This window comes from Herpailurus yagouaroundi, unplaced genomic scaffold (assembly GCF_014898765.1).
Source record: "Herpailurus yagouaroundi ecotype Mexico unplaced genomic scaffold, PumYag 160, whole genome shotgun sequence".
Classification (NCBI taxonomy): Eukaryota; Metazoa; Chordata; class Mammalia; order Carnivora; family Felidae; genus Herpailurus; species Herpailurus yagouaroundi.
This window is the reverse complement of record NW_024412401.1, coordinates 20,149,456-20,176,973: the sequence shown is the minus strand read 5'-3', so window position 1 is coordinate 20,176,973 and position 27,518 is coordinate 20,149,456. Positions and strand designations below refer to the sequence as shown.

The window sequence follows — 27,518 nt, the reverse complement described above, 5'->3', positions numbered from 1 at the left end:
AGATTAGCAAATTGAATCCAACAGTACATTGAAAGAAATATTCACGAGAGGTTCTCAAGGAAGATGGCAGCATAGGAGGACGCTGGGCTCACCTCATCCTGCTGATCACTTAGATCTCACCCACATCTGCCTAAATAACCCAGAAAACCGACGGAAGACTAGCAGAATGGGCTCTCCGGAGACACGTGTAGACAAGAGGCCCACAGAAGACGGTAGAAAGGGTGGAGAGGCGGTGTGCGCTACACGGACTGGCGGGAGGGAGCCGGGGCGGTGGAGGGGCAGCTCGCCCGGCAAGGCAGAGCCCCCAAGTCTGGCTTGCAAAAGCGGAGGGGCCGGACTCCGTGAGTTCTGACAGCCAGTGGGACTTAACATCTGGAATGTTAAAAGTCAATAGCTCTGCTCGGAGAGCGGGAGGGCGAGAGGACACCGGGAGGGAGAGTTGTTGAGCCCCAGAAGACAGAGCTCAGCTCGGCAAGGGAACAAAGGCGCTGGCAAGCGCCATCTCCCTCTCCCATCCCCCAGCCGAAATTCCAAAGGGAACCAGTTCCCCTCACTGAACTTGCTTGCACCACGCAAACACCCAACACTGTGCTTGTATGGATCCATCCCTCTGACAGATCTTCCTCCAGGTGCTGCAGGGCCCCTCCCACAGGGGACCATGAGGGCAAAGTGAACTAAGCCTGCATCTCGTGTCCCTGTGCACCTTGCGGACCCACCCTGGCTAATATGCCAGATCCCATCGAAGCAGCACCACAAGCCTGGCAGTGTGCAAGTATCCCAGACAGGGGCCACACCACTCCACAGTGAGCCCTGCCCCTGGGAGAGGGGAAGATAAGGTACACACCAGTCTGACTGTGGCCCCAGCAGTGGGCTGGGGACAGACATCAGGTCTGACTGTGGCCCCGCCCACCAACACAAGTTACTCCAGACAGCACAGGGGACGTGCCCTGCAGTTCCGCCACTCCAGGGACTATCCAAAATGACAAAATGGAAGAATTCTCCTCAAAAGAAACTCCAGGAAGTAGCAAGAGCTAATGAATTGATCAAAAACGATTTAAGCAATATAACAGAACATGAATTTAAAATAATAGTCATAAAAATAATCGCTGGGCTTGAAAATAGTATAGAGGACAGCAGAGAATCTATTGCTACAGAGATCAAGGGACTAAGAAACAGTCATGAGGAGCTAAAAAATGCTATAAATGGGGTGCAAAATAAAATGGAGGCGACCACAGCTCGGACTGAAGAGGCAGAGGAGAGAACAGGTGAATTAGAAGATAAAATTATGGAAAAACAGGAAGCTGAGAAAAAGAGAGATTAAAAAAAAATCCAGGAGTATGAGGGGAGAATTAGAGAACTAAGTGATGCAATCAAACAGAACAATATCCGTATCATAGGAATTCCAGAAGAAGAAGAAGAGAGAGAAAGGGGCTGAAGGTATGCTTGAACAAATCATAGCTGAGAACTTCCCTGATCTGGGGAAGGAAAAAGGCATTGAAATCCCAGAGGCACAGAGAACTCCCTTCAGACATAACTTGAATCGATCTTCTGCACGACATATCATAGTGAAACTGGAAAAATACAAGGATAAAGAGAAAATTCTGAAAGCAGCTAGGGATAAACACGCTCTAACTTACAAAGGTAGACCCATAAGACTAGTGGCAGACCTATCTACTGAAACTTGGCAGGCCAGAAAGGAATGGCAGGAAATCTTCAATGTGAGGAACAGAAAAAATATGCAGCTGAGAATCCTTTATCCAGCATGTCTGTAGTTCAGATGAGAAGGAGAGATAAAGGTTTTTCCAAACAAACAAAAACTGAAGGAATTCATCACCACTAAACCAGCCCTACAGGAGATCCTAAGGGGGATTCTGTGAAATGTTGCAAGGACCACAAAGTACCAGAGACATCACTACAAGCATGAAACCTACAGACATCACAATGACTCTAAGCCCATATCTTTCAATAGTAACACTGAATGTAAATGGACTAAATGCGCCAACCAAAAGACATAGGGTATCAGAATGGATAAAAAACAAGGCCCATCTATTTTCTGTCTACAAGAGACTCATTTTGGACCTGAGGACACCCTCAGATTGAAAGTGAGGGGGTGGAGAATTATCTGTCATGCCACTGGAAGTCAGAAGAAAGCTGGAGTAGCCATACTTATATCAGACAAACTAGACTTTAAATTAGAGGCTGTAACAAGAGATGAAGAAGGGCGTTATTAATAATTAACAGGGTCTATCCATCAGGAAGAGCTAACAATTATAAATGTCTATGCGCCAAATACGGGAGCCCCCAAATATATAAAACAATTAATCACAAACATAAGCAACCTTATTGATAAGAATGTGGTAATTGCAGGGGACTTTAACACTCCACTTACAGAAATGGATAGATCATCTAGACACACAGTCAATAAAGAAACAAGGGCACTGAATGATCCATTGGATCAGATGGACTTGACAGATATATTTAGAACTCTGCATCCCAAAGCAACAGAATATACTTTCTTCACGAGTGCACATGGAACATTCTCCAAGGTAGATCACATACTGGGTCACAAAACAGCCCTTCATAAGTATACAAGAATTGAGATCATACCATGCATACTTTCAGACCACAATGCCATGAAGCTTGAAATCAACCACAGGAAAAAGTCTGGAAAACCTCCAAAAGCATGGACGTTAAAGGACACCCTACTAAACACTGAGTGGGTCAACCGGGCAATTAGAGAAGAAATTAAAAAATATATGGAAACAAACGAAAATGAAAATACAACAATCCAAACGCTTTGGGACGCAGCGAAGGCAGTCCTGAAGGGAAAATACATTGCAATGCAGGCCTATCTCAAGAAACAAGAAAAATCCCAAATACAAAATCTGACAGCACACCTAAAGGAAATAGAAGCAGAACAGCAAAGGCAGACTAAACCCAGCAGAAGAAGAGAAATAATAAAGATCAGAGCAGAAATAAACAATATAGAATCTAAAAAAAAACTGTAGAGCAGATCAACGAAACCAAGAGTTGGTTTTTTGAAAAAATAAACAAAATTGACAAACCTCTAGCCAGGCTTCTCAAAAAGAAAAGGGAGATGACCCAAGTAGATAAAATCATGAATGAAAATGAAGTTATTATAACCAATCCCTCAGAGATACAAGCAATTATCAGGGAATACTATGAAAATTATATGCCAACAAAGTAGACAACCTGGAAGTAATGGACAAATTTCTAAGCACCCACACACTTCCAAGACTCAAACAGGAAGAAATAGAAAACTTGAACAGACCCATAGCTAGCGAAGAAATTGAATTGGTTATCAAAAATCTCCCAACAAATAAGAGTCCAGGACCAGATGGCTTCCCAGGGGAATTCTACCAGATATTTAAAGCAGAGATAATACCTATCCTTTCAAGCTATTCCAAAAAATAGAAAGGGAAGGAAAACTTCCAGACTCATTCTATGAAGCCAGTATTACTTTGATTCCTAAACCAGACAGAGACCCAGGAAAAAAAGAGAACTCCAGGCCAATATCCCTGATGAATATGGATGCAAAAATTCTCAATAAGATACTAGCGAATCGAATTCAACAGCATATAAAAAGAATTATTCACCATGATCAAGTGGGATTCATTCCTGGGCTGCAGGGTTGGTTCAACATTCGCAAATCCATCAACATGATACATCACATTAATAAAAGAAAAGAACCATATGATCTTGTCAACTGATGCAGAAAAAGCATTTGACAAGATTCAGCACCCTTTCTTAATAAAAACCTCGAGAAAGTTGGGATGGGGGGAACATACTTAAACATCATAAAAGCCATTTATGAAAAGTCCACAGCTAATATCATCTTCAATGGGGAAAAACTGAGAGCTTTCCCCCTAAGATCAGAACACGATAAGGGTGTCCACTCTCACCGCTGTTGTTTAACATAGTTTTGGAAGTTCTAGCATCAGCAATCAGACAACAAAAGGAAATCAAAGGCATCAAAATTGGCAAAGATGAAGTTAAGCTTTCACTTTTTGCAGATGACATGATATTATACATGGAAAGCCCAACAGACTCTACCAAAAGTCTGCTAGAACTGATACATGAATTCAGCAAAGTCACAGGATACAAAATCAATGTACAGAAATCAGTTGCATTCTTATACACTAATAATGAAGCAACAGAAAGACAAATAAAGAAACTGAACCCATTCACAACTGCACCAAGAAGCATAAAATACCTAGGAGTAAACCTAACCAAATATATAAAAGATCTGTATGCTGAAAACTACAGAAAGCTTATGAAGGAAATTGAAGAAGATATAAAGAAATGGAAAAACATTCCGTGCTCATGGATTAGAAGAATAAATATTGTTAAAATATTTGTATTTAAAATACTACCCAATCAATACTATTGTTAAAATACTACCCAAAGCTATCTACACATTCAATGCAATCCCAATCAAAATTGCACCAGCATTCTTCTCAAAGCTAGAACAAGCAATCCTAAAATTTGCATGGAACCATAAAAGGCCCTGAATAGCCAAAGTAATTTTGAAGAATTAGACCAAAGCAGGAGGCATCACAATCCTGGACTTTAGCCTCTACTACAAAGCTGTAATCATCAAGACAGCATGGTATTGGCACAAAAACAGACACAGAGACCAATGGAATAGAATAGAAACCCCAGAACTAGATCCACAAAAGTATGGCCAACTCATCTTTGACAAAGCAGGAAAGAATATCCAATGGAAAAAAGACAGTCTCTTTAACAAATGGTGCTGGGAGAACTGGACAGAAACATGCAGGAGGATGAAACTCGACCACTTTCTTACACCATTGACAAAAATAAACTCAAAATGGATAAAGAACCTGAATGTGAGACAGGAAACCATCAAAACCCTAGAGGAGAAAGCAGGAAAAGACCTCTCTGACCTCAGCCGCAGCAATTTCTTACTCGACACATCCCCAAAGGCAAGAGAATTAAAAGCACAAATGAACTACTGGGACCTCATGAAGGTAAAACCTTCTCCCCTGCAAAGGAAACAACCAACAAAACTAAAAGGCAACCGACGGAATGGGAAAAGATATTTGCAAATGACATATCGGACAAAGAGCTAGTATCCAAAATCTATAAAGAACTCACCAAACTCTACGCCCAAAAAATGAATAGTCCAGTGGAAAAATGGGCAGAAAACATGATTAGACACTTCTCTAAAGAAGACATCCAGATGGCCAACACGCACATGAAAAGATGCTCAACGTCACTCCTCATCAGGGAAATACAAATCAAAACCACACTCAGATATCACCTCATGCCAGTCAGAGTGGCCAAAATGAACAATTCAGGAGTCTATAGATGCTGGAGAGGATGTGAAGAAATGGGAACCCTCTGCACTGTTGGTGGGAATGCAAACTGGTGCAGCTGCTCTGGAAAACAGTGTGGAGGTTCCTCAAAAAATTAAAAATAGATTTACCCTATGACCCGGCAATAGCAATGCTAGGAATTTACCCAAGGGATACAGGAGTGCTGATGCATAGGGGCACTTGTACCCTAATGTTTATAGCAGCACTCTCAACAATAGCCAAATTATGGAAAGAGCCTAAATGTCCATCAACTGATGAATGTATAAAGAAATTGTGGTTTATATACACAATGGAGGACTACGTGGCAATGAGAAAGAATGAAATATGGCCTTTTATAGCAATGTGGGTGGAAATGGAGAAAGACAGATACCATATGTTTTCACTCTTATGTGGATCCTGATAAACTTAACAGAAGACCATGGTTGAGGGGAAGGAAAAAAAAAGTTGGAGAGTGAGGGAGCCAAACCATAAGAGACAGTTAAAAACTGAGAACAAACTGAGGGTTGATGGAGGGTGGGAGGGAGGGTAGGATGGGTGATGGGCATTGAGGAGGGCACTTGTTGGGATGAGCACTGGGTGTTGTATGGAAACTAATTTGACAATAAATTTCATATTAAAAAATATTCACAATCAAGTGGGTTTATTTCTGGGCTGCAAGGGGTGGTTCAATATTCACAAAGCAATAAATGTGGTATACCACATTAATAAAAGAAAGGATAAGAAACATATGGTCCTCTCAATAGATACAAAACATTTGAAAAAATACAACATCCACTCTTGATAAAAAACCCTCAACAAAGTAGGGATAAATGGAACATAACATCTTAAAGGCCATAGAGAAAAGACTCATAGCTAGTATTGTCCTCAATGGAGAAAAACTGAAAGATTTTCCTTTATGGTCAGGAACAAGACAGGGATGGACAGTCTCACTATTGTTATTTAAGATAGTACTGGAAGTTCATCTTTATTTTAAAGGACATTTTAGCCAGATACAACATTGTGGATTGATAGTGGATTCTTTTTAACACTTTAAAGATGTTGTTACACTGTCTGCTGGCCTATATGGTTTTTTTTTTATAAGAAATCCAGTCATTTGAACAGTAACATATTGTTTTCAAGAGTTCTTTGGTTTTAAGAAGCTTGATTATGGTGGGTATAGGCATGGAGTTCTTTTAGTGTATCCTGTTTGGGCTTCACTGAGCTTTTTGAATGTGTAAATGTATAACTTTCATTAAATTTGGGCAATTTTCACCCACTTTTTTTTGAAAAAGAGAGGGGGGCACAAGTGAATGAGGGAGAGAGAGAGAGAGAGAGAGAGAGACAAGTGGGGCTCACCAATATTGGGGCTTGTGTTCACCCAAAGCGAGGCTTGAGCTCACCTGAAGCAGGGGTTGAGCTCTCCCAATCTGGGACTTGAACTCACAAACTGTGAGATCATGACCTCAGCTGAAGTCAGATGCTCAACGACTGAGCCACCCAGGTACCCAGCCATTACTTTTTCAAATATATTTTCTATGCCAATGATACATATATTATGTATGTATATACAGTAAAACCTTGGTTTGTAAGCATAGTTCATTCCAGAAATATGCTTGTAATCCAAAGCACTTGTATATCAAAGCAAATTTTCCCATAAGAAATAATGGAAACTCAGATGATTCGTTCCACAACTAAAAAATATTCATATAAAAGTGATTACAATATTATAATACAAAATAATAAAGAAAAATATATAAAGTAAAATAAACCAATTAACCTGCACTTAACCTTTGAAAACCTTCATGGCTGGTGTGAGGGAGACAAGGGAAAGGAGGGTTACTGTGTAGGATGACTTTCACTATCACTAACAGAATCACTGCTGTCTCTTGGTTCAATGGAATCTTTTTCTTTTTGTGCAACTTTAACAAGGAATTTATCCAATGACACTTGCTTTTGCCTCTTTTTGAGGATTTTGCAGAAATGTGACATTGTGTTGTCCTTAAACAGATTCATTGCTCACATTGCTACAGCCTTATTAGGGTGGTGCTTTTCTACAGAATTTTGCACTGTTTCCCATATCTTACACATCTCCCTAATCTCATTTGAAGTGAGGGATTCCTATGCCTTTTTTTCTTCCTCCTCTGCAGATGAGATGCAGACGTGGACTTCTTATAAAATCTTGCAATTCTGGCCACTCACATACTTCATTCGTACTTTTCAATGATTTCCTTCTTAACTTCAACCACAATCATTTCCTTCTTCCCTCCTTTCTTTTCAACCTTTTTTCTGCAGGGGGGGGGCATTATATATACTTGCATGGATGTTGACTACAGCACAATATTAGTAAACTCTTGTCATATACTGTATTTAATATAACTGGCAATAAGGCAGCAAAGGAAAGGATCTATAACTGCAAGCAGCCTGACCTAGAATAAAGCAAAGCATTCCTAAGCTTACTCTTGTATGGAAAAGCAAAGGGCTTGTCTGTAGGTACTTTGAAGTGACAAAAAAATACACTAGTGCCAGTTGTGGGCACCTTCCAACATTCTGAAAAATCACTGATTTCTGCCAAATACCGTGCCCTGAGACTGAATATCCAAGCATGGGAGCCGATCACCCACAATCCTGCAGCAAGAGAGGGAGAGAACCATTGGCTCAGTTGTGATCATATGACATTAAGCATCACATACTACTCTTATTGCAAGACAATGCTCATTGAATAAGTTAAGATTTATTAGAAATGTTTGCCCATAGAACACTCACAGAACAAGTTACTCGCAATCCAAGGTTTTACCGTATTAGTTTAAATAAAATTATAATGATATCTTTTCAAAGGAGTTTAAGAAATTCTTACAATTCTAGAACTCATAAGGATATAACATATTAGCCAAAATTGTATTTCCAGATTCTTTTTTAAATATTTATTTAAAAAAATTTTTTTTAACGTTTATTTATTTTTGAGGCAGAGAGAGACAGAGCATGAATGGGGGAGGGTCAGAGAGAGGGAGACACAGAATCTGAAACAGGCTCCAGGCTCTGAGCTGTCAGCACAGAGCCCGACGCAGGGCTCGAACTCACAGACTGCGAGATCATGACCTGAGCCGAAGTCGGCCGCTTAACCGACTGAGCCACCCAGGCGCCCCTAAATGTTTATTTATTTAGAGAGAATGCGCACAAGAGTGGAGGGAGCTGCAGAGAGAGAAGAGAGAGAATCCCAAGCAGTGTCTGCACTATCAGCAGAAACCTGATGTGGGGATCGATCTCACGAACCATGAGATCATGACCTGAGCCGAAATCAAGAGTCAGACACGACTGAGACACCCGGGTGCCCCATATTTCCAGATTCTTAACTAACTTTAAAACTTTAATATAAAATTAAACAGATGATCAGGTTAATTAATAAACAATCTCTGGATACCTGGATTATTTCTAAGAAACAGATGTGGAGGGGCACCTGGGTGGCTCAGTCAGTTAAGTGTCCGACTCTTGGTTTTGGCTCAGGTCATCATCTTAGTTTGTGAGATCAAGCCCCGCCTTGGGTTCCATGCTGGCAGCTCCGACCTTGCTTGGGATTCCCTCCCCTATCTCCGCCCCTCCCCTGCTCACGTGCGAGTGTGTGCTTTCTCTCTTTCAAAATAAATAAACTTTAAAAGAAACATGTAGAAATACTGCTCACTAGCATAATTTTGGTTTGTTCTCATTTCTTAGAATGGCAATATATTAACAAATATGAAAAAATATGCAAGTGCACTGGATGATTGTTTACTACCTCAGTTTTCTTAAGAGGATATATAGTAAATGCCTATGGAAAAAAACTAGCTAAATCATTTTGCATTTCTTTTAGTTTTCTCCTATGTCTGGAGAAAATTTGGTTACTTTCATTAAAGATGATAATGTATATACTTTGTTGATTATGCCAGGCATTTTTTCTGTTTTGCCAGTAATTAGAACAATGCCTTTAACCTACACAAAAGCACCCAATTAAATTTTGATGAATCAGTTAATGAATTTACTATGGCAGTGACAGTAAAGACAAAAGTCCAAGACTTACCCTAAAATATCTTTACAACAAGAGGTACTCCCTTTCCCAATTTAAAAACATTTGATTTTGGGGTGTGGGTGGGTTATGGTATTAGCTCCATACATTAGAAGAGAAAGGAAAACTTACAGAGAGAGAAAACTTCAATGAAGAAAGGAATAGAACTGGGATGATAAGGAATGAAAGGAAGAAATAAAATTTGATTTTTGACAATGAAAAAGAAAAGAAAAAACTGAAAGAAAATAAAGGGAGGAAAAATGAAAAGAGATAGAAAGTGATGGATAAAAGATGGCATTTTGAAACATTAGCCTTTTACTAATAAATGTATTCTTAGAAAAAGAACTTCTAGGTCCATGTGACAATGAATTATCAACTATTTAAAATACTAATAATGTGTAATAGTTTCATATTTGGGTTTCAGACAGGTTCCCCTCAACATCTTACTTTCTCCCCCCCACCCAGTCCCCCGCCTTTGCCACCCTTCTAATCCTTGCTCTGTCATTCCTTCCTGTCCTCTCAGGACTGCATGTGCACACACCTAAAGAGATCAAAATATCTATAGAGAAATGCACCCACACAGACGTTTATACCTAGAAACACATACGGTCAGATTCAGGAGACCCACCTTCATAATTTATGTCCACATGATACAGAAAAATAACACCCACAAGGAGATATCCACAACCTCAGTTTCCACATGAAGACAAAATGAAGTCTAAACCTCACCACATTGAGATCAAATATATACAAAATAAAATGTACCCAGAATGAAATAAATATTTCAAGAATCCTTCTGTTATCCCCACATATCATTACACAGAAACACCAGCAAACTCTGTGTGCATACCGACTCCTGGCATTTAAATCACTTTCTCTTCTGATCCCACACATTATAATTTTCTCTCTGTTTCAAGCACCAGCTTAAATGCCATTTGCTGCATGAAGGTTTCTCAGATCACTTCAGCCAAAAATAATCTCTCTCCTCTTTATAGGAGACTTATATAGCCATTGGTCTATGCCAGGCACACTCTGAGATAATTTGAGTATTTTTGTATAACTGTCTATTATTTCCTATCAAGCTGAAAACATACAACTTTTAAGTGTTCAGGATAACATTTATTACCCCCCCCCACGTGTTATTCATTAAATAGCCTTTAATAGATACTACTTTATACTAATGGAAGAAAACTAAGGCACACATGAGGAAGGGAGCTTAGACTGAGAAACAGTGGCACTCACTGTCCTCTGTGATGAAGCTGGGGACTGTGGTCATTGCAGAAGCCTGATGTTTAGGATTGTTCTCCCTGCCTCTGCAGCTGGTTAGGAGGATGGAGACTACTGACTAAGAGGATCAGAAAAGGGAGGAGTAAAAGTCAGCGTTCCTCAGATTTACAATTTAAAAAACTCCCATCTTGTCAAACTCTGTGAGACAATTGGTTTCTTCAGGATGGACAGACGGTAATCAAACTGAAAAGAATGTGGGGCATGGGGCTGGGTCAGTCAGTGGAGTGTGTAACTCTTGATCTCAGGTTTGTGAGTTTGAGCCCCATGTTGGGTGTAGAGATTACTTAAAAATTGAATCTCTTTAAAAAGAATGGAGGGAGATGGGTGGGAGATGGGCTAGATGGGTGATGGGTATTAAGGAGGGCACTTGTTGTGATGAGCACTTGGTGTTGTGTGTAAGTGATGAATCACTGAATTCTACTCTTGAAATCAATATTCCACTGTATGTTAACTAAAATTTAAATTAAAAAAAAAGAAGGAGGCATAAATTGTAATACTAATATACTAATTTACACTGGGAAATATAATCCCATGAGACCTCTCATACTCCCACTTGCTGGCCAGGGCATTCTCTTCTTATAGGTTTATTTACATTGAAAGGTACATTCTACTCAGAGTGAGAAGCCTGTAATCAAGCCAGGAGTGTGAATGGGACAATCTTAGAAAGGGTCCCCTTTCTTCCTTGTGTTCCTGCATTCTTAACCTTCATTTATAGTTTACTGTCTATGTTAGGTCATTGCTAGAGCTGACCAAACTTACCTATTGTAGGCAGATTTTTCACAATATCATCCACATAGAATTGCTTTAAATTTTATGGGACTTTTGTTATCACCCCATTTCACTCCCCCCTCCCCACAAGAGCTCTTTCATTTTTAACTGAAATCTGTCATATATAGGAATTAAATTTTCAGCACATTTAGAAGCATTTCTTTAAATGGGAAAAAAAGGTATATCTTTTTAAAACATTTTTGAAATCAAGACAAGTTTCATTTTTATAAAGTTTCTTCTAGATATGTTATTTAAGGCAGAGGGAAATGTATTATTTTCTTTCATTGGATGGGTCACTTTAATAACAGTAATATTTAATATAATAACATTTTATATAAGAGTAAAAATTCATTTTTGTAATCATAGTAACATGCTACTTGTAAGATATGAATAAAATTTAATCATTTTGATTATAAAAAGCTTTATATGTATATTAATTCAAAAGCATTTTTACGTATTTACTTATTTATCTCCTGTCTTCTGACAGTTTTTAGTTGTTAGTAAGGTATTTAAAAGCATTTTACTTTGGAAGATTCTATTTTTAATTATCTTTTTAGTAAGGCAAATTTCAAATATATTACAATTGTTAAGAGAATAACATACCTTCATATACATGTCACCCAACTTCAATATTTGACATTTATAGGGAACATAAGTTGTTTCTTCTATACCACCACACTATTCCAACTCCACTTATTTGAGAGAGAGAGAGAGAGAGAGAGAGCGAGAACAAGCAGGGGAGAGTGGCAGAGGGAGGGAGAAAGCAACCCAAGAAGACTTCATGCCTAGCGGTGAGCCCAACAGGAGCTCCATCCCTTCCCCTGGGGATCATGAGCTGAGCTGAAATCAGTAGATGCTCAACCAACTGAGCCACCCAGGTGCCCCTCAACTCCACTGTTTCAAAGTAACTCCCAGAATCAGAGTTATATCAGTATATTTCAGTATGTAAAAATACACAAACTTAAAAATGAGTGTACAATGATTATCAAATCTAGAAAGTTCACAATAGTTTCTTAATATCATCAAATATCCAATCAGGGCTGGATTAAAGTCTCTTGAATTTCTGTGTCTTTTAAAACAGAGGTTCTGCTCTATTGCTGACTCTTTTTTTCTATATAATTTTTCTGGCTGAAGAAGCTAGATCAATTACCTGTATTCTTGATTTCAGTAATTGCATACCTATGGTTTAGAATATTTCTATGTCTTCTGTATTTCCTATTAATTGGTAGTTAGATTCAGGGTTTGATCAGATTTAAGTTCAATTCTTTTTGACAGGAATACTTCATAAGTGGTGTTGTATACTTCCTTTAGAAAATACATAATACCTGGTTATCTGTTCATGGTGTCAATAATGTTTTTGATTAATGATTAGATCCATTAATTCATTAGAGTTTTCACCATGTTGATTTTGAAGTTTTAAGTTTTGATAAAACCCAGTTTATTAATTTGTTCTTTTATGAATTGTACTTTTGGTGTAATATCTGAGAAATCTTTGCCTAACCCAAGGTCACAAGGATTTTCTCCTGTGTTTTCTTCTAGAAGTTTTATAGCTTTAGGTTTTTAGTTCTTTGATCCTCTTTATTTTTATTTTTTTAAGTTTATTATTTACTTTTGAGAGAAAGAGTATGAGCAGAGGAGGGGCAGAGAGAGGGAGAGAGAATCCTAAGCAGGCTCCGCACTGTCAGCATGCCTGACTCAGAGCTCAAACTCACGAACCATAAGATCATATCCTGAGCTGAAGGCAAGAGTCAGATGCTTACCCAACTGAACCATCCAGGTACCCCAACTTTTCATTTTTGAAGAAACCATTCATTAGAAGGGCTACATCCAGAAAGACCTAAATGTTAAGACAGGAAGCCATCAAAATCCTAGAGGAGAAAGCAGGCAAAAACCTCTTTGACCTTGGCCATAGCAGCTCCTTACTCAACATGTCTCTCAAGGCAAGGGAAACAAAAGCAAAAATGAATTATTGGGATCTCATCAAGATAAAAAGGTTCTGCACTGCAAAGGAAACAATCAGCAAAACTAAAAGGCAGCCGATGGAATGGGAGAAGATATTTGTAAATGACATATCAGATAAAGGGTTAGTATCCAAAATGCATAAAGAGTTTATCAAGGGGGCGCCTGGGTGGCGCAGTCGGTTAAGCGTCCGACTTCAGCCAGGTCACGATCTCGCGGTCCGTGAGTTCGAGCCCCGCGTCAGGCTCTGGGCTGATGGCTCAGAGCCTGGAGCCTGTTTCCGATTCTGTGTCTCCCTCTCTCTCTGCCCCTCCCCCGTTCATGCTCTGTCTCTCTCTGTCCCAAAAATAAATAAAAAAACGTTGAAAAAAAAATTTAAAAGAGTTTATCAAACTCAATACCCAAAAAACAAATAATCCAATAAAGAAATGGGCAAAATACATGAATAGACACTTTTCCAAAGCAGACATCCATATGGCTAACAGACACATGAAAAAATGGTCAACATCACTTATCATCTGGGAAATACAAATCAAAACCACATTGAGATACCACCTCACACCTGTCAGAATGGCTAACATTAACAACTCAGGCAACAGCAGATGTTGGCGAGGATGCAGAGAAAGAGGACCCTTTTGCACTGCTGGTAGGAGTGCAAACTGGTGCAGCCACTCTGGAAAAAAGTATGGAGGTTCCTCAAAAAAACTAAAAATAGAACACCCTACGACCTAGCAATTGCACTACTAGGTATTCATCCAAAGGATACAGGTGTGCTGTTTTGAAGGGGCACATGCCACATCCCAATGTTCATAGCAGTGCTATCAACAATAGCCAAAGTATGGAAAAAGCCCCAATGTCCATCAGACATTTGACATCAGACATCAGACAGATGAATGGATAAAGAAGATGTGGTGTACACACACACACACACACACACACACACACACACACACACACACACAATGGAGTATTACTCAGCAATCAAGGAGAATGAAATCTTGCATTTGCAACAACATGGATGGAACTAGAGTGTTTTATGCTAAGCGAAATTAGAGAAAGACAAATATCATATGACTTCACTCATATGAGGACTTTAAGATACAAAACAGATGAACATAAGGGAAGGGAAGCAAAAATAATATAAAAACATGGAGGGGGACAAAACATAAGAGACTCTTAAATATAGAGAACAAACTGAGGGTTACTGGAGGGGTCATGGTTGGGGGGATGGGCTAATTGGTCAAGGGGCATTAAGGAAGACACCTGTTGGGATGAGCACTGGGTGTTATATATAGGGGATGAATCACTGGATTCTACTTACGTCATCATTGCACTACATGCTAACTAACTTGGATGTAAATTTAAAAAAATAAAAATGAATTTGCAAAAAAAAAAAGACTACATCCAGTTGAATTTGTTTACACTGACAATTTATCTACTCTACTAATAATACAAAATCTCAGCAAATGCAAATGGCATTCCATGAATAATTCCACAGTTTAAACATTTCAATTTTATTTTTTTAAGTTTTTATTTTAATTCTGGTTAGTTAAAACACTTCAATTTTAAATGACATGTGTAAAGACCTCTCTTTTTTTAAAGTTTATTTATTATTTTGAGAGAGGAAGAGAGAGCAAGCACTGTCAGGACAGAGCCTGATAGCAGGACTCAAACTCGTGAACGGTGGGATCATGACCTGAGCCAAAATCAAGAGTCAGATGCTTAACTGACTGAGCCACCCAGGTGCCCATGACCTCTTTATTCATATATTAATCCTGATTTTTTAAAAGGAAATATCCATATTTCCCATGGAAAAATTATGTAGACCCTCTCTAAAAAACTTACAAAGATAATATCAAAAAGTAAGCTGTAAATACTGTCATGTATTTTGCTATACTGCCCAAGTCTTAGCACAAGAAGAGCTGCAAATCTTATATACTTGCATAAAGACTTTTGCCCCACAATCAAATGCCTGTCATTTTTTTCATTGTAAAAGGTACATAACATAAAATTTACCATTCGAACCATTTTTAAGTGTACAGTTCAATGGCATTAAGACATTCACATTGTGTTTCTGATCCATTTTAAATCTGTATTTGTACATATATTGTGAGAAGAATGGATTGAAATAAATCATGCATCACTGTGAAAAATCGTATGTTCATATATGTGTGAGTCTAAGGACTCTTTCTTCTGTTCCACTGATCTATTTATTAATATTTATGCCAATATCACACTGTTGATTTTGATAGCTTTATATTTATCAAATCAGGGAGTAATAGTCCTTTGTATTAGAGTTATCCAGACAGAAAGAACCAATAGAATATACATGTGAGATTTGTTGTAAGAAATTGATGTGATAATGTGATAATGACGAAGTCACACAACCAGCCATCTACAAGCTAGAGACCCATGAGAGCCAGTAATGTATTTCTAGTCTGAGTGTAGAAGATTGATATCCCAATTCAAAAACTGGAAGAGAGCATATTCTCCTTACCATACATTTTGTTCTTTTCAGGCCTCCAACGGATTGGGTGAGGCCCACCTGCATCAGAGAGGGCAATCTGCTTTACTCAGTCTACCTATTCAGATGTTAATCTCATTCAGAAATACTCTCACAGATATACCCAGAGTAATATTTAGGCAAATATCTGGGCATCCCATGTCCCAATTAAGTTGACACATAAAATTAACAATCACACCCTAAACTTTATTCTTTTTTTTTTTCTTCAAATTTTGCTATCCAAGGGCCTTTGTACTACCATACAAATTTTAGAATTCTATTACCAGTTCCTGCAAAAGAGCCTTCCAGGATTGCACTGACTCTGTAGATCAATTTGAGAGGAATGACATCCTTTTTTTTTTTTTTTTTCTGACGTTTATTCATTCTTGAGAGACAGAGCATGAGTGTGGGAGACATAGAGTGAGAGAGGGAGACACAGAATCCAAAGCAGGCTCCAGGCTCTGAGCTGTCAGCACAGAGCCTGATGCAGGGCTCAAACTCATGAACTATGAGATCATGACCTGAGCCAAAGTCGGACGCTTAACCAACTGAGCCACCCAGGTGCCCCTAATGACATCTTAACAATACTAAGTGTTCCTTCCCATGAACAAAGTATACCTCTCCATATATGGGGTCTATAAATTTCCTTAGAAGTATTTATAGTTTTCATATTTATACTTTTATAGTGTAAGTCTCTCACATCTTCTGGTAGATTTATTCCGAAATTTGTCATGTTTTTGGTAATATTGTAAATTGTATTTAAAAAACTTCAATTTCTGACTGTTGCAAGCACATAAAAATCCAACTGGTTTTGGTACATTGATCTTGTATCAGCCTTGCTACATTCACTTACTAGTTCTAATAGCTTTTTAATAGATTCTATAACACTTTCTGCATAAACAATCATGCTATTTGCATATTAAGGCAGTTTTGCTTCTTCTTTTTCAATATGGATGCTTTTATTTCTTTTCTTGCCTAATTAAACTGGCCAATACATCTAGTGCAATGTTGAAAAGAATGGTTGAGAGTGGATGTCCCTGATCTTAAAGCAGAAAGTATTGTCTTTCCCCATTAGTGAGTTTTTTGTAGATGTTCTTTATCACACTGTGAAAGGTCCTTTCTATTTCAAGATTGCTAACACTTTTTATGAAGAATGGATATTGGATTTTTTGTCCAATGCTTTTTCTGCATCTATTGAGATAATCATATGGTTTTCTTTTTTAGTTTTTTTAACTTGTTGGATTTCAGTGATCAATTTTTGACTGCTAAACCAACCTTGCATTCCTAGGATAAAGTATCTTGGTCATTATGTATTATATATTTTATATATTGTTGGATTCGAATGGTAAAATATTCTTAAAATTTTTTGTGTATGTGTTCATGAAGAATATTGGTCTTTAATTTTCTATTCTTGTAATGTCTCTGTTTAGATTTGGTATCAAGGCAATGCTGGTCTCAATTAATAGAGAAGTATTCCCCTGTCTTCAAATTTTTGGAAGAATTTGTGTATAATTGGTACTATATCTTTCTTAAATCTCTGGTAGAGTTCACCAGTGAGGAAATATGGTCTTGGCATTTCCTTCATAGTGATTTTTTTTTTACGATAAGATTTTAACTAAAAATCCTCTTTAAATAGATGGATGTATGGTTATTTGGGTTATCTGTTTCTTTGAGTAGGGTTTGATGATTTGTGTCACAGAATTTGTTTAGTTGTCAGTTTACATGTTAAATTTCATTTATTTATTTATTTATTTATTTATTTATTTATTTATTTAGAGGGTGCAAGTGAGTGAGAGGCAGAGAGACAGGGAGAGAGAGGGAGAGAATCCCAGTAGCCAAGACATGGAAACAACCTAAGTGCTCATCAATAGATGAATGGAAAAAGAAGATGTGATTATATACATATATGGGGTATATTACTGAGGCATAAAAAAGAAGGAAAAATCTTGCCTTTTGCAACAGCATGAATGAATAGTGAAGGCATTATGCTAAGCAAAAATAAATAATGAAAGACAAATATTATATTATCTCACTTACATGTGTAACCTAATAAACTCTTGAACCTGAGAACAGTTTGGTGATTATCAGTCAGTGGCAGGTGGTGGAGAGTAGAGGAAAAGAAAGAAGGTGGTTAAAAGGTACAAACTTCCAGTTATAAGATTAATAAGTTCTGGGGGTCTAATATATAGCATGGTGACTATAGTTAACACTACTATATTGTATATTTGAAAGCTGCTGAGAGAGTAGATTTAATTTCAAAGTTCTCATCATAAGAAAAAAAATTGTAACTATGTAGGAGATGAATGTTAAACTTATTGTGGTAATAGTTTCTCAATATATACATAAATTACTATGACGTACACCTTAAACTAATACAATGTTATATGTTAATTATATCTCAGGATAACTGGGTGGCCGGTGCTGTTGCTAGTATCTCCCAAATATACATCCAGACCTTAGTGCTTTATTGCTTGAGCATTATTTTTGATATTAATATGTAGATTGCTGGGCCCTGCCTCTAAATATTCTGATCCATTAAGTCTGGGATGAGGCCAGGAAATCTATATATTTTACAGGCTTCCCAGTAATTCTGATGTAAGGCCAGGATTGAGAGCCACTGGAACAGATGACGTTTTAAAGTTTCTGTCAGTGAGAGTTCCCTGGACTAGGAGAATTGAGTGTGCAGGTGCTGCCCTCTAGTGTCTCTGGCTGCTTGCTACACTCACTGTATACTGTAATCTGCTGCATGAGCAATGGTGGTCTTGCTGCCTGACACTTCTCTAGGGCTTCCTGTCCAGCGCCCTGCAAATCTTAACTCTTGGGCATTAATAAAAACGCTCATATATAAAAATGTTGCTGCTGAATATCACAACTGTGATTCTCTGTTCCCGGTACCTTGGCACATCTAAGATGTTCAACAATACTTCCTGATGAGACACAGCAAAACTCCTTTGTAAGGTTTGTGTGGAGGGGCAAACTCACATCAGTGGCATGTCTCTCAGGATTTTTCTGTATGGAGTTGTGATATGACCCATGGTACATTTGAGTCAATAAATTAACAGTTTCCTGAAGAAATTCTACTATTACAATAATTGTACCAATGTAGCACAATCATGGAAGCCAGTCTGGCTTTAGCAAGTTTTCTAGAAGCAAATGAATATGAATCTATAGTTGTGTAGCCCTCCAGAGTCCATAGAGTATTTTCAGGTACCTCCTCTCCCTTGTTTGCTGTTCACTCTAAACATAAAGCAGAAAGAGCAAATGTGAAGATCCATGCCCACATCATTGATGTGGTCATTACACAAATGTGCCTTTGTTTGGGAAAACACTGGTCCCACTGTCCTAACCACTCAAGAACCCTTCATCACTGAGTATCATATCAGTAAATAAACCTGTACTAAAAGCCTACCCTGAAAAAACATATAAGATTGTCTTTGGCTCCAACTCCTGAGCTCTGAGACAGAGGAGCAAGGGTGGGCGAGTTGCCGCAGAGGAGTTTGCAGCAGATGGTTTTAATGGCTTAATGGGATGGCAGTGGCTGTGGGCTATCTGTAGGGTGAATAGTGCACTGGTTGGAGCAGGTGCAAAGTTTGCAGAATTTGATGGTTTTGCCTTGAGTGAGAGGTTAGGCTAATGGGAGACTGAGAACTGTTTCAGCAGTAAAAAGGCTGCAGCAGCTGTAGAAAGCAAGGGCTGGTTTGATAGGAGATACAATATTTGTTCACCTCCTTTTCATCCCATTGGTGAGGGTGAGTGTCCTGGAGGTCTGGGGATGGCTGAACTCACAGCACTTGACACTGGACCTATGAGACTGACAGCAGTTTATTAATCACATATAATCACAGCCCAGGAGAAGAGGACACCAAACACCATACAGGGCCACGTTAAGTCAGGTTAATGGAGGACAAAACTTTTGCAGTAGCATAGAGGGCAGCCACAGCTGCAGGGAGCAGGAGCAGGTTGGGTAAAAATAATAAAAATAAAAGATTCAAGCTACATTGAAGGTATATCAACCTGCTACTAAAAAGCTTATGCAGGGGCACCTGGGTGGCTCAGTCGGTTAAGCATCTGACTTCAGCTCGGGTCATGATCTTACGGTCTGTGAGTTTGAGCCCCACATCGGGCTCTGTGCTGATAGCTCAGAGCCTGGAGCCTGCTTTAGATCCTGTGTCTGTCTCTCTCCCTGCCCCTTCCCTGCTCGTTCTCTCTCGTTCTCTCTCTCTCTCTCTCTCTCTCTCTCTCTCTCTCTCTCAAAAATAAACATTAAAAAAATTTTAAGCTTATGTAAGCTACTTTTTAACTGATTTTTGTTCACTTGTCATTCAGTGCTCTGTGGTTGAAAAAGTCTTCTCATTTTTGTGTTATGGAATTTGCAAGTTCAGGAGAGATGTTAAAATGACTCAAATTTATCCCATCATCAGGGTGAGACTATTCTTAAATTATCTTAAATGTAAGGATGTATTTGTTTTAATTCTGTTCTATTAAAATGACACTTAAGAAAAACAATCACTATTCTATATTTCTTTCAAATCATTTTTGGAGTATTTTTCCCTTGTAGCTAATAAAAATCCCTCATACTAATGATTGGTACAGGGTTTTGTTTTGGGTTTTTTTGCCTTTTGTATCTTAAACTGTGGTGTATATACTTAACATACAATTTATTTTTTAAACTATTTTTAAGTGTATAGTTCAGTGTCACTGAGTACATTTATAATGTTGTGTGCTGTCATCACCACTATCCTTTTTCAGAACTTTTTCATCATCCTAAAGAAAAACTCTGTACACACTGAATAATAACTCCTTAATCTCCACTTCCCCAACTCCTAGTAAGATTGATTTTTTATTCATGTGAAGTAGTCTTATCTTTGTAACTCAGTTTTTAAGTGTCTTGAGAGCAGGCAGATAACACAACTCAAATGTCTTTGTGCCTTTGACACTTGCCCAGCTTAGGGATGAACACAGATTGAATGCTCATTACATCTGTTTAGTGGTGGACTGGGTGCTGGAGGAAGGACCAAATAGCACTTTCAGAGATTTTGAGCCCAACAATTTTGTGGGTGTGGGACCATTCTCATCAGGGCAAGAACTTAAGGAAATTCAGAAGTCCTAGAATGTTGGAGGCATTTCACATTGTTGACAGGGGCCATAAAGTTAACATTCAACCAAAGAAACTACAAGTTTGTAGCCTTTAATCAAAAATTTTACCAATGATCCATCTCCATGAATAGGCAGGATGCTATAAGATCTGTAGAGGCTGTTCTAGAAAATCAAGCTCCAGAAGTGAGCCTCAATTATGTGCCTCCTGGAAGGCAGTATTTACAGTCTTTTCCCACCCATCCCAAGCTTGACCATAGACTGGGAGGAATCCTCCTTTAACTCTCAGAAAGTTATTTTAAAAGATATTATCTAGGGGCACCTGGGTGGCTCAATTGGTTGAGTATTGGAATTTTGATTTTGGCTTGGGTCATATTCCCAGAGTTGTGGGATTGAGCCCTACATGGGGCTCTGTGCTGAGCATGGAGCCTGCTTAAGATTTTCTCTCTCTCTCTCTCTCCTTCTCTCTACTTCTGTCTCTCTCTCTCCCTCCCTCCACCCCTCTGCCCCTTCCCCCTCTTGTGCACTCTCTCTGTAAAATAAGTTAAAAAAAAAAAAAGACAACAGCTATATCCTTTCCTTGACACATCAAACATGATCCTCTTCTTGAACCTCTTAATACTGACCATCAATTGCCTGTAACATCAAAATCCTCACTTTCTAACATTTAACAAGATAATGGATGTCCTATCCTCTTGTGTGTTTTTTAGTTATCCTCCCAGTACAGGTGATGTAGTTTATGGAGTTATTCTGACCTAATCACTCTCTTATAGTGCATGCAGTATACATAAAGATTCATTTACTTAAGGATAGATGCCAGATTTTTTTCTTTTTTAAAGTTTATTTATTTATTTTGAGAGAGAGAGCATACACATACGTGCACTCAAGCGGGAGAGAGGCAGAGGGGAGAGAATCCTAAGCAGGCTCTGTGCTGACAGCACAGAGTCTGACATGGGGCTTGAACTCACAAACCATAAGATCATGACCTGAGCCAAAATCAAGAGTCAGATGCTTAGCTGACTGAGCCACCCAGGCACCACACCAGATTGTTGTCTTACTGAGAGAACTGAGCCATCAGGTTATAGGGAATAGAGCATGAAAGTCTATACTGCCCATGACGTTGGCACCTCTAGGACCAGATTCTGCAGGTCATACAGAGACAACCAGAGACCTTCATCTGAAACACTGAATCACATGAGCTTCTCCTAGACAAATAAAGGCCTGTGATGCTCTGCATGCCTTTTGAAATAGAGCTTTGTGATGTAGTCTGGTGATCTGGTTCCATCTTCTGTGAGGCAGAGATGACAAGGTCTAGAATTTGGGGGCATTAGGTGCCAAGTTCTTGAAAGTCTAGGAAGAGAGATGGCTCGTCAGGTTTAGATTATGTTGAGCCCTACCTTTATTCTGTGGGATGTTGGATATCCCTTATATGCTTATGGCTCCATTATTATTATTGCATTAATTATTTGGCAAGTGAAAAAGAGCCACCAAGAATTTAGGTTGGGACCTAACAGGAGCTGTTGCCGGGTAGGGAAACACAATGACCATGACTGAACCAATTAAGCCGCAAACAAGAAGATTTTATCTCCTTACTTTTTCCTGTGACACTTACTCCTACTTTTTTATGGGGTTTTCTCAGTGAATCCAAGAACAGCTCAAAATTTGGGTGATTCTTCTGGTTGGGAGACATTGAGGGCCTGGATAGCTAAAGTCCTTTGGCTACTGGACTTCTTATCCTTTAATCTGTTCCTCTTTTCTCCTGTCTCATTACGACCTCCCCCACAGGACTTGTTCAGAGAATGGGGGTGGAGGTTATGGAGTATGAAGAGCCTCAAAATAAATTAGAAATAAGAGAAGGGAAATGATGGAGTGAAAAAGATAGAGTAGGGAAAAGAATGGTAGGAGGATGTATAAAATTGGAATACAAAAAACATTTGGGAAATATTTACAGGTTTTGTTTGTTTCATTTTAGACACAAAGAGTAAAGGTGCCCAGCTTAATACTCTAACTGTTTTGTTTTCAAGCGTCACCGGAGAGTCAAACAAAGAGCTAAAGATAGAACATCAAGAGGTAAAGTTCTAGTTTTCCCTCTGACTCCCTTCACTATAGGCAAGATTCCCCTGATTCATGTCCCCTGGTGCCAGGAACCAGGTGCTCTAACCACTGAAGGGTCTAATTGCCTCAGCTGACAAATTCTTCCAGATTTTCTTGGGTGTAAGATTCTCCATCTTACCCCATCTGCTGGTAATGAAGAATGAGGAAGTAGGACAGAAGCCCTTACTAATTTTTTGATCCTGTGGAAATCACTTCATCTCTCAGTCTGTGATTCATGAAATGGGTCCTGCCTCACTCACAGTGTGGTTTTGATAATCAAATGAGATTAGGTCCAGGACAGCATGATACAACTGGTTAAGTTGCACACAGACATGCCTGAGAGCATTTACTGTTCGGTTTTGAATCTCCTCTTACTCAAAGGCCTTCAACTTCCTATAGGACATCCCTTCAACTTCCCATAGGACGCCCCTGTATCCTCTCATTCCTTGTAACACTGTCTCCTGGTTTCTCAGCTAGGAGACTTTCCTGGGAAGAAGCTGAGAAGCCATGGGAGCTGCTCTCTGTCATGAAAAGGTGACCACTTGCTCTTTGCAGTCTCCAAACTCCAGCCTGGCCCGTCATCATTTCTGTGCTTGGCCTGGGGAAGGGATGAGGAGAGGGATAATGGCTGGGTGGGAGTAAGACACAAGTGGACACTGAGCACAGTTGAGAGGGTTGCCAGGGCAGAGGGGGACCAGGTGTCTCAGGAGAGAGGAGTCTCCCAGTTCTGCTATGGACTCAGTTCACAGTGGTCCTGGAATTCAGGATTTCACTAGTATGTAATTCATTAAAGACTCTACATGAGTTTGCACTCAGCCACAAGATGAGTTATCCAGTCAAGAGAATAGACAAATGTGCGCATAACTAAATGTCCATTGTCATATTCCCTTTACAGTTACAATCATTCAAGGGCAGACCTGTGGAACCTGTGGACATTACCTCCATGGTTTTGTCTTGGGGGAGGCCAGTTCCTGGGACAGCCCTCAGGAAAGAGCCTGTCATCTTATCCTCTTCTTAAGTCTCTAGAGAATGGGACTGGCTCTGAAGGGATGCTATGAACAGGAGCTGGGACACCCCATAGTCCCCAGAATGTAGAGTTCCCACAAAGACCTCATTTCCCACAGTTTAGAAATACCGAATACAGGCTGTGGCCTTCTTAACCCCAAAGGAGACTGACTCCAGAATCTACCTGGTCATGATCCCAGTGATGCCCCATCAGCTAACCATTGGCTTCCCCTCCACCCCCACCTGGTTCCCTTCTCCTAGTTCAGCTTCTCAACACAGGTCAACAGAGAACTCACCTCACCTCCCAGTCTGTCATGGCCCTGTGCTCCCATGAGCTGTCTGAGACCTTGCCCAACAAGGTCCAGACCCTCAGTCCAGCCCAATATAACTTACCAGTGGCATTTTCCTTGGAGGAAAAGGAGATGGGTAAACACCCTGGGGGTACAAGCCCCCAAGGTTCCCAGGACTAGGGGAAAGCAGGCCCAATCTCCAGGCCATATGCATTCAAAGAGGCAGGTGTCACTCCATCAGTAATGGTTGCCATCTTCCCTTCCCAGCCAGGGCTGGCTTCCTAAGGAGGGAAGTGTTCGGCGGCTCCTGTGTGCAGATCCTTCCTGCCCCATTTGCAATGCTGTGGCTCTGGAGATTCAGCAGTTGCTGGCGGGTGAGAACACCCTGATCTCTCCCCCTTCATCAGGGCCATCACAAGGCTCCTCTTGCCTAGAGATTTTGTCCATGTCTAGTCTCTCTTTGGAGCAGAGTCAGGGTTCCCTGCACTCCAAAGATCTTCCACTTCTATCTGTAACCTCCACAACGTCACAATTAATGGATCAGAAATGCTTAACACACTCAGCTGCTCAGAGAGCCAGTGTCAGCATCCCAGACCACCAGGCTGAATGCCTCCAGCAAAAAAAGGGATTTCAAGTGCCAGATGTGCCCTGGGATGCAGGAGCTCTGTCTTCTTCAAGCCTTGAGGAGCCTAGGACTCCTGTGATTCAGCAGGACAAGAGGAAGAGCCACTCCGAAGGTGTACTAAAAAAACAAGGTCAGGGGCGCCTGGGTGGTGCAGTCGGTTAAGCGTCCGACTTCAGCCAGGTCACGATCTCGCGGTCAGTGAGTTCGAGCCCCGAGTCAGGCTCTGGGCTGATGGCTCAGAGCCTGGAGCCTGTTTCCGATTCTGTGTCTCCCTCTCTCTCTGCCCCTCCCCCGTTCATGCTCTGTCTCTCTCTGTCCCAAAAATAAATAAACGTTGAAAAAAAAATTAAAAAACAAAAACAAACAAAAAAAAACGTCAGCTGCCCTTGAATATCTGATTCTCTCTTTTCCTAAAGCCAGAGCTCATGAGCCTAAAACTACCCCCATTGCCTTACATTTTCCTATTTCCCAAAATCCCTGAGACATGTTTATAAATGCATGCAAGATCTTTAGAAGAATTCCTGTGGCAGCTTATAACACAGCCCCAAATATTTTCCAAGCCTGGGGGGAGGGGGGGAACCATTTATTTCATCATAAATGCTACCTCTAAGGCCTCTATTGAAAATATGGGCTATTTCTTGAGCTGGTTTCATGAAAGTTGAGCCAGTCCACCCAAACTTTCTGGGTTATTGAAGGATCCACTGTGAATCAAGAGCAAATATTGCTGCAAGCAAATCCCAAACTCCATTGCTCTGGCTCTACCCTCTACCACATTTCAGTTTCTAAGTGGTCTCTGCCCATTGCCCTGGGGACCCGCTGAGGCCTCAGTGTGCTATCTGCAGCAGAAACATAGCTACCTTGCTATGGTTCCTCTTTTCTGCACAATGAGCCTGGTCTGCCCATAAAGATTTCTTCGCAAAAGGGGGGCCCCAGTCCCTTTTTCTTCAATAATTTCTTTTTAATCTCTGTACTGATGAAAATTCCTTCCATATAAGTTAGCCCCGCCTTCTTCCCACATTCCCCAATTTGGGCCTCTCCATCTGACTATCAACAAACTGCTATCAATCTCCCATTTCCTCTTCTGGCCAAGTGTGAAGCCTTAGAGTGGCACCAGCTGCAAAGGCAGCCCCAGCTTCCGTGGAGGTTGCCAGCTGTTGCCCAGAAATATCTGCAGATGCAAAAAGCCATACAACATAAGCCCTGAGACATGTTTCTGCCTGTCTCTATGGATCTACCGGTTAGGAGAACCCATCTCAGTCCTTAAGAGAGAGGTGGTGTTTCCCTAGAACATGCTCAGAGCTGCTAGAGTTCTCCCTTCAGAAGTGGTTGATTTAGCAGGTTGATTCACTATTGCTGGGGCCTGCCCCAGAAGATCCAGAAGTCCATCCAGTTGCTCCTGTCCCCTGCTGACCAGCAGCCCCTGCCCCAGAGCAGCACACTGACCAGCATAAGTGTCCTGTAGCTTTAAGACCTAGAGGCCAGTGGGGACAATGACCTGTTCTGATCCATTGTGGCAGCAGGGACAGTTCACAGTTGCTTGCCCAGGCTAAGGCAATGTTGCAGAGCTACATTTACTATAAGTGTGGGAAGATCTGCTTGGGCATTGTTCCTGCCCATATTTGCAGCTGTGGGACTGCAAATCATTGGGTCTGCCACATTCCAAGGGTCCTGGCAGCAGCTAGATTCCCTTGTGCCCCAGAAAGTAAGTTCCTAGACATGGAGCAATCAGCCTCTACATGGATCAGGGATTGATGTAGTTAATTCTGATAGGCCTTGATCAGTAGCAACAAGCCTCACCTGATGCTGTCACTGATCATCCTGATCAGCACCTGCCTGGGTATCTTCCCAAGAAGCCACTGAGAAACTGGAGACAATTTTTGGCCTCCCTGTCAGGGCTTTCAGCTCTTTATTATGTGGCTTTCTTCAAGGCCATAGCCCTGGCAATCACTAGCCAATTTGCAATCATAGAGATATGCCTGGGGCTGTTGAGGGCCCAGTAGAACCTATGGCTCACTAGCACCTAAAAAACAATGTATAAGTCCTGGGTCAGGCTTTCCAGATGCCAATGAGACTTGTGCAGATAGTGTGCAGAGACTTAAATATAGTTGAATGGAGATGATGCCTTTAGAGAGCAGATATCCTGCTGGCCCTGCTCATTCAAAATACCCATCTTGGTGAAACTAAATTTTTATCTGAAAAAGAAATTCCTGGAGATATATTTGGGAAGTCCTACAAAGACAAGGGAGTCCAAGGAAAAAGTTGTGGCTGTCCCAAGGAGTATCTGTGGCTACAAGTCCTTTAGGAGTCTAAACAACCAAAGAGGGGCGCCTGGGTAGCTCAGTCAGTTAAGTGTCCAATTTTGGCTCAGGTCATGAGTTTGAGCCCCGTGTTGGGCTTTGTGCTGAGAGCTCAGAGCCTGGAGCCTGCTTCGGGTTCTATGTCTCCCTCTCTCTCTGCCCCTCCCCGCTTGTTCTCTCTCTCTCTCTCTCTCTCTCTCTCTCTCTCTCTCTCTCTCTCT

At 40.3% G+C, this 27,518-nt stretch overlaps 1 protein-coding gene and 1 long non-coding RNA gene across 7 annotated transcripts in view; one reads left to right on the top strand and one right to left on the bottom strand.

The window, feature by feature from the left end:
* Positions 1–27,518, bottom strand: part of LOC121034616 (uncharacterized) — a 138,289-nt gene that overhangs the window by 24,854 nt on the left and 85,917 nt on the right. The window lies entirely within an intron of this gene.
* The window catches only part of SPATA31F1 (SPATA31 subfamily F member 1), a 122,057-nt gene that overhangs the window by 24,822 nt on the left and 69,717 nt on the right, over positions 1–27,518 (top strand). For 2 of the 4 annotated variants that reach the window (XM_040481545.1, XM_040481544.1), the window contains 2 exons: positions 23,011–23,056; positions 23,554–23,614. In XM_040481545.1, coding sequence (XP_040337479.1) covers positions 23,607–23,614 — 8 coding nt within the window. In that variant the 5' untranslated portion in view covers positions 23,011–23,056; positions 23,554–23,606. Of the gene's footprint in view, positions 1–22,214; positions 22,514–22,958; positions 23,057–23,553; positions 23,615–27,518 lie in introns of those variants that run through there. The other 2 variants (XM_040481543.1, XM_040481546.1) reach the window with 2 other exon arrangements.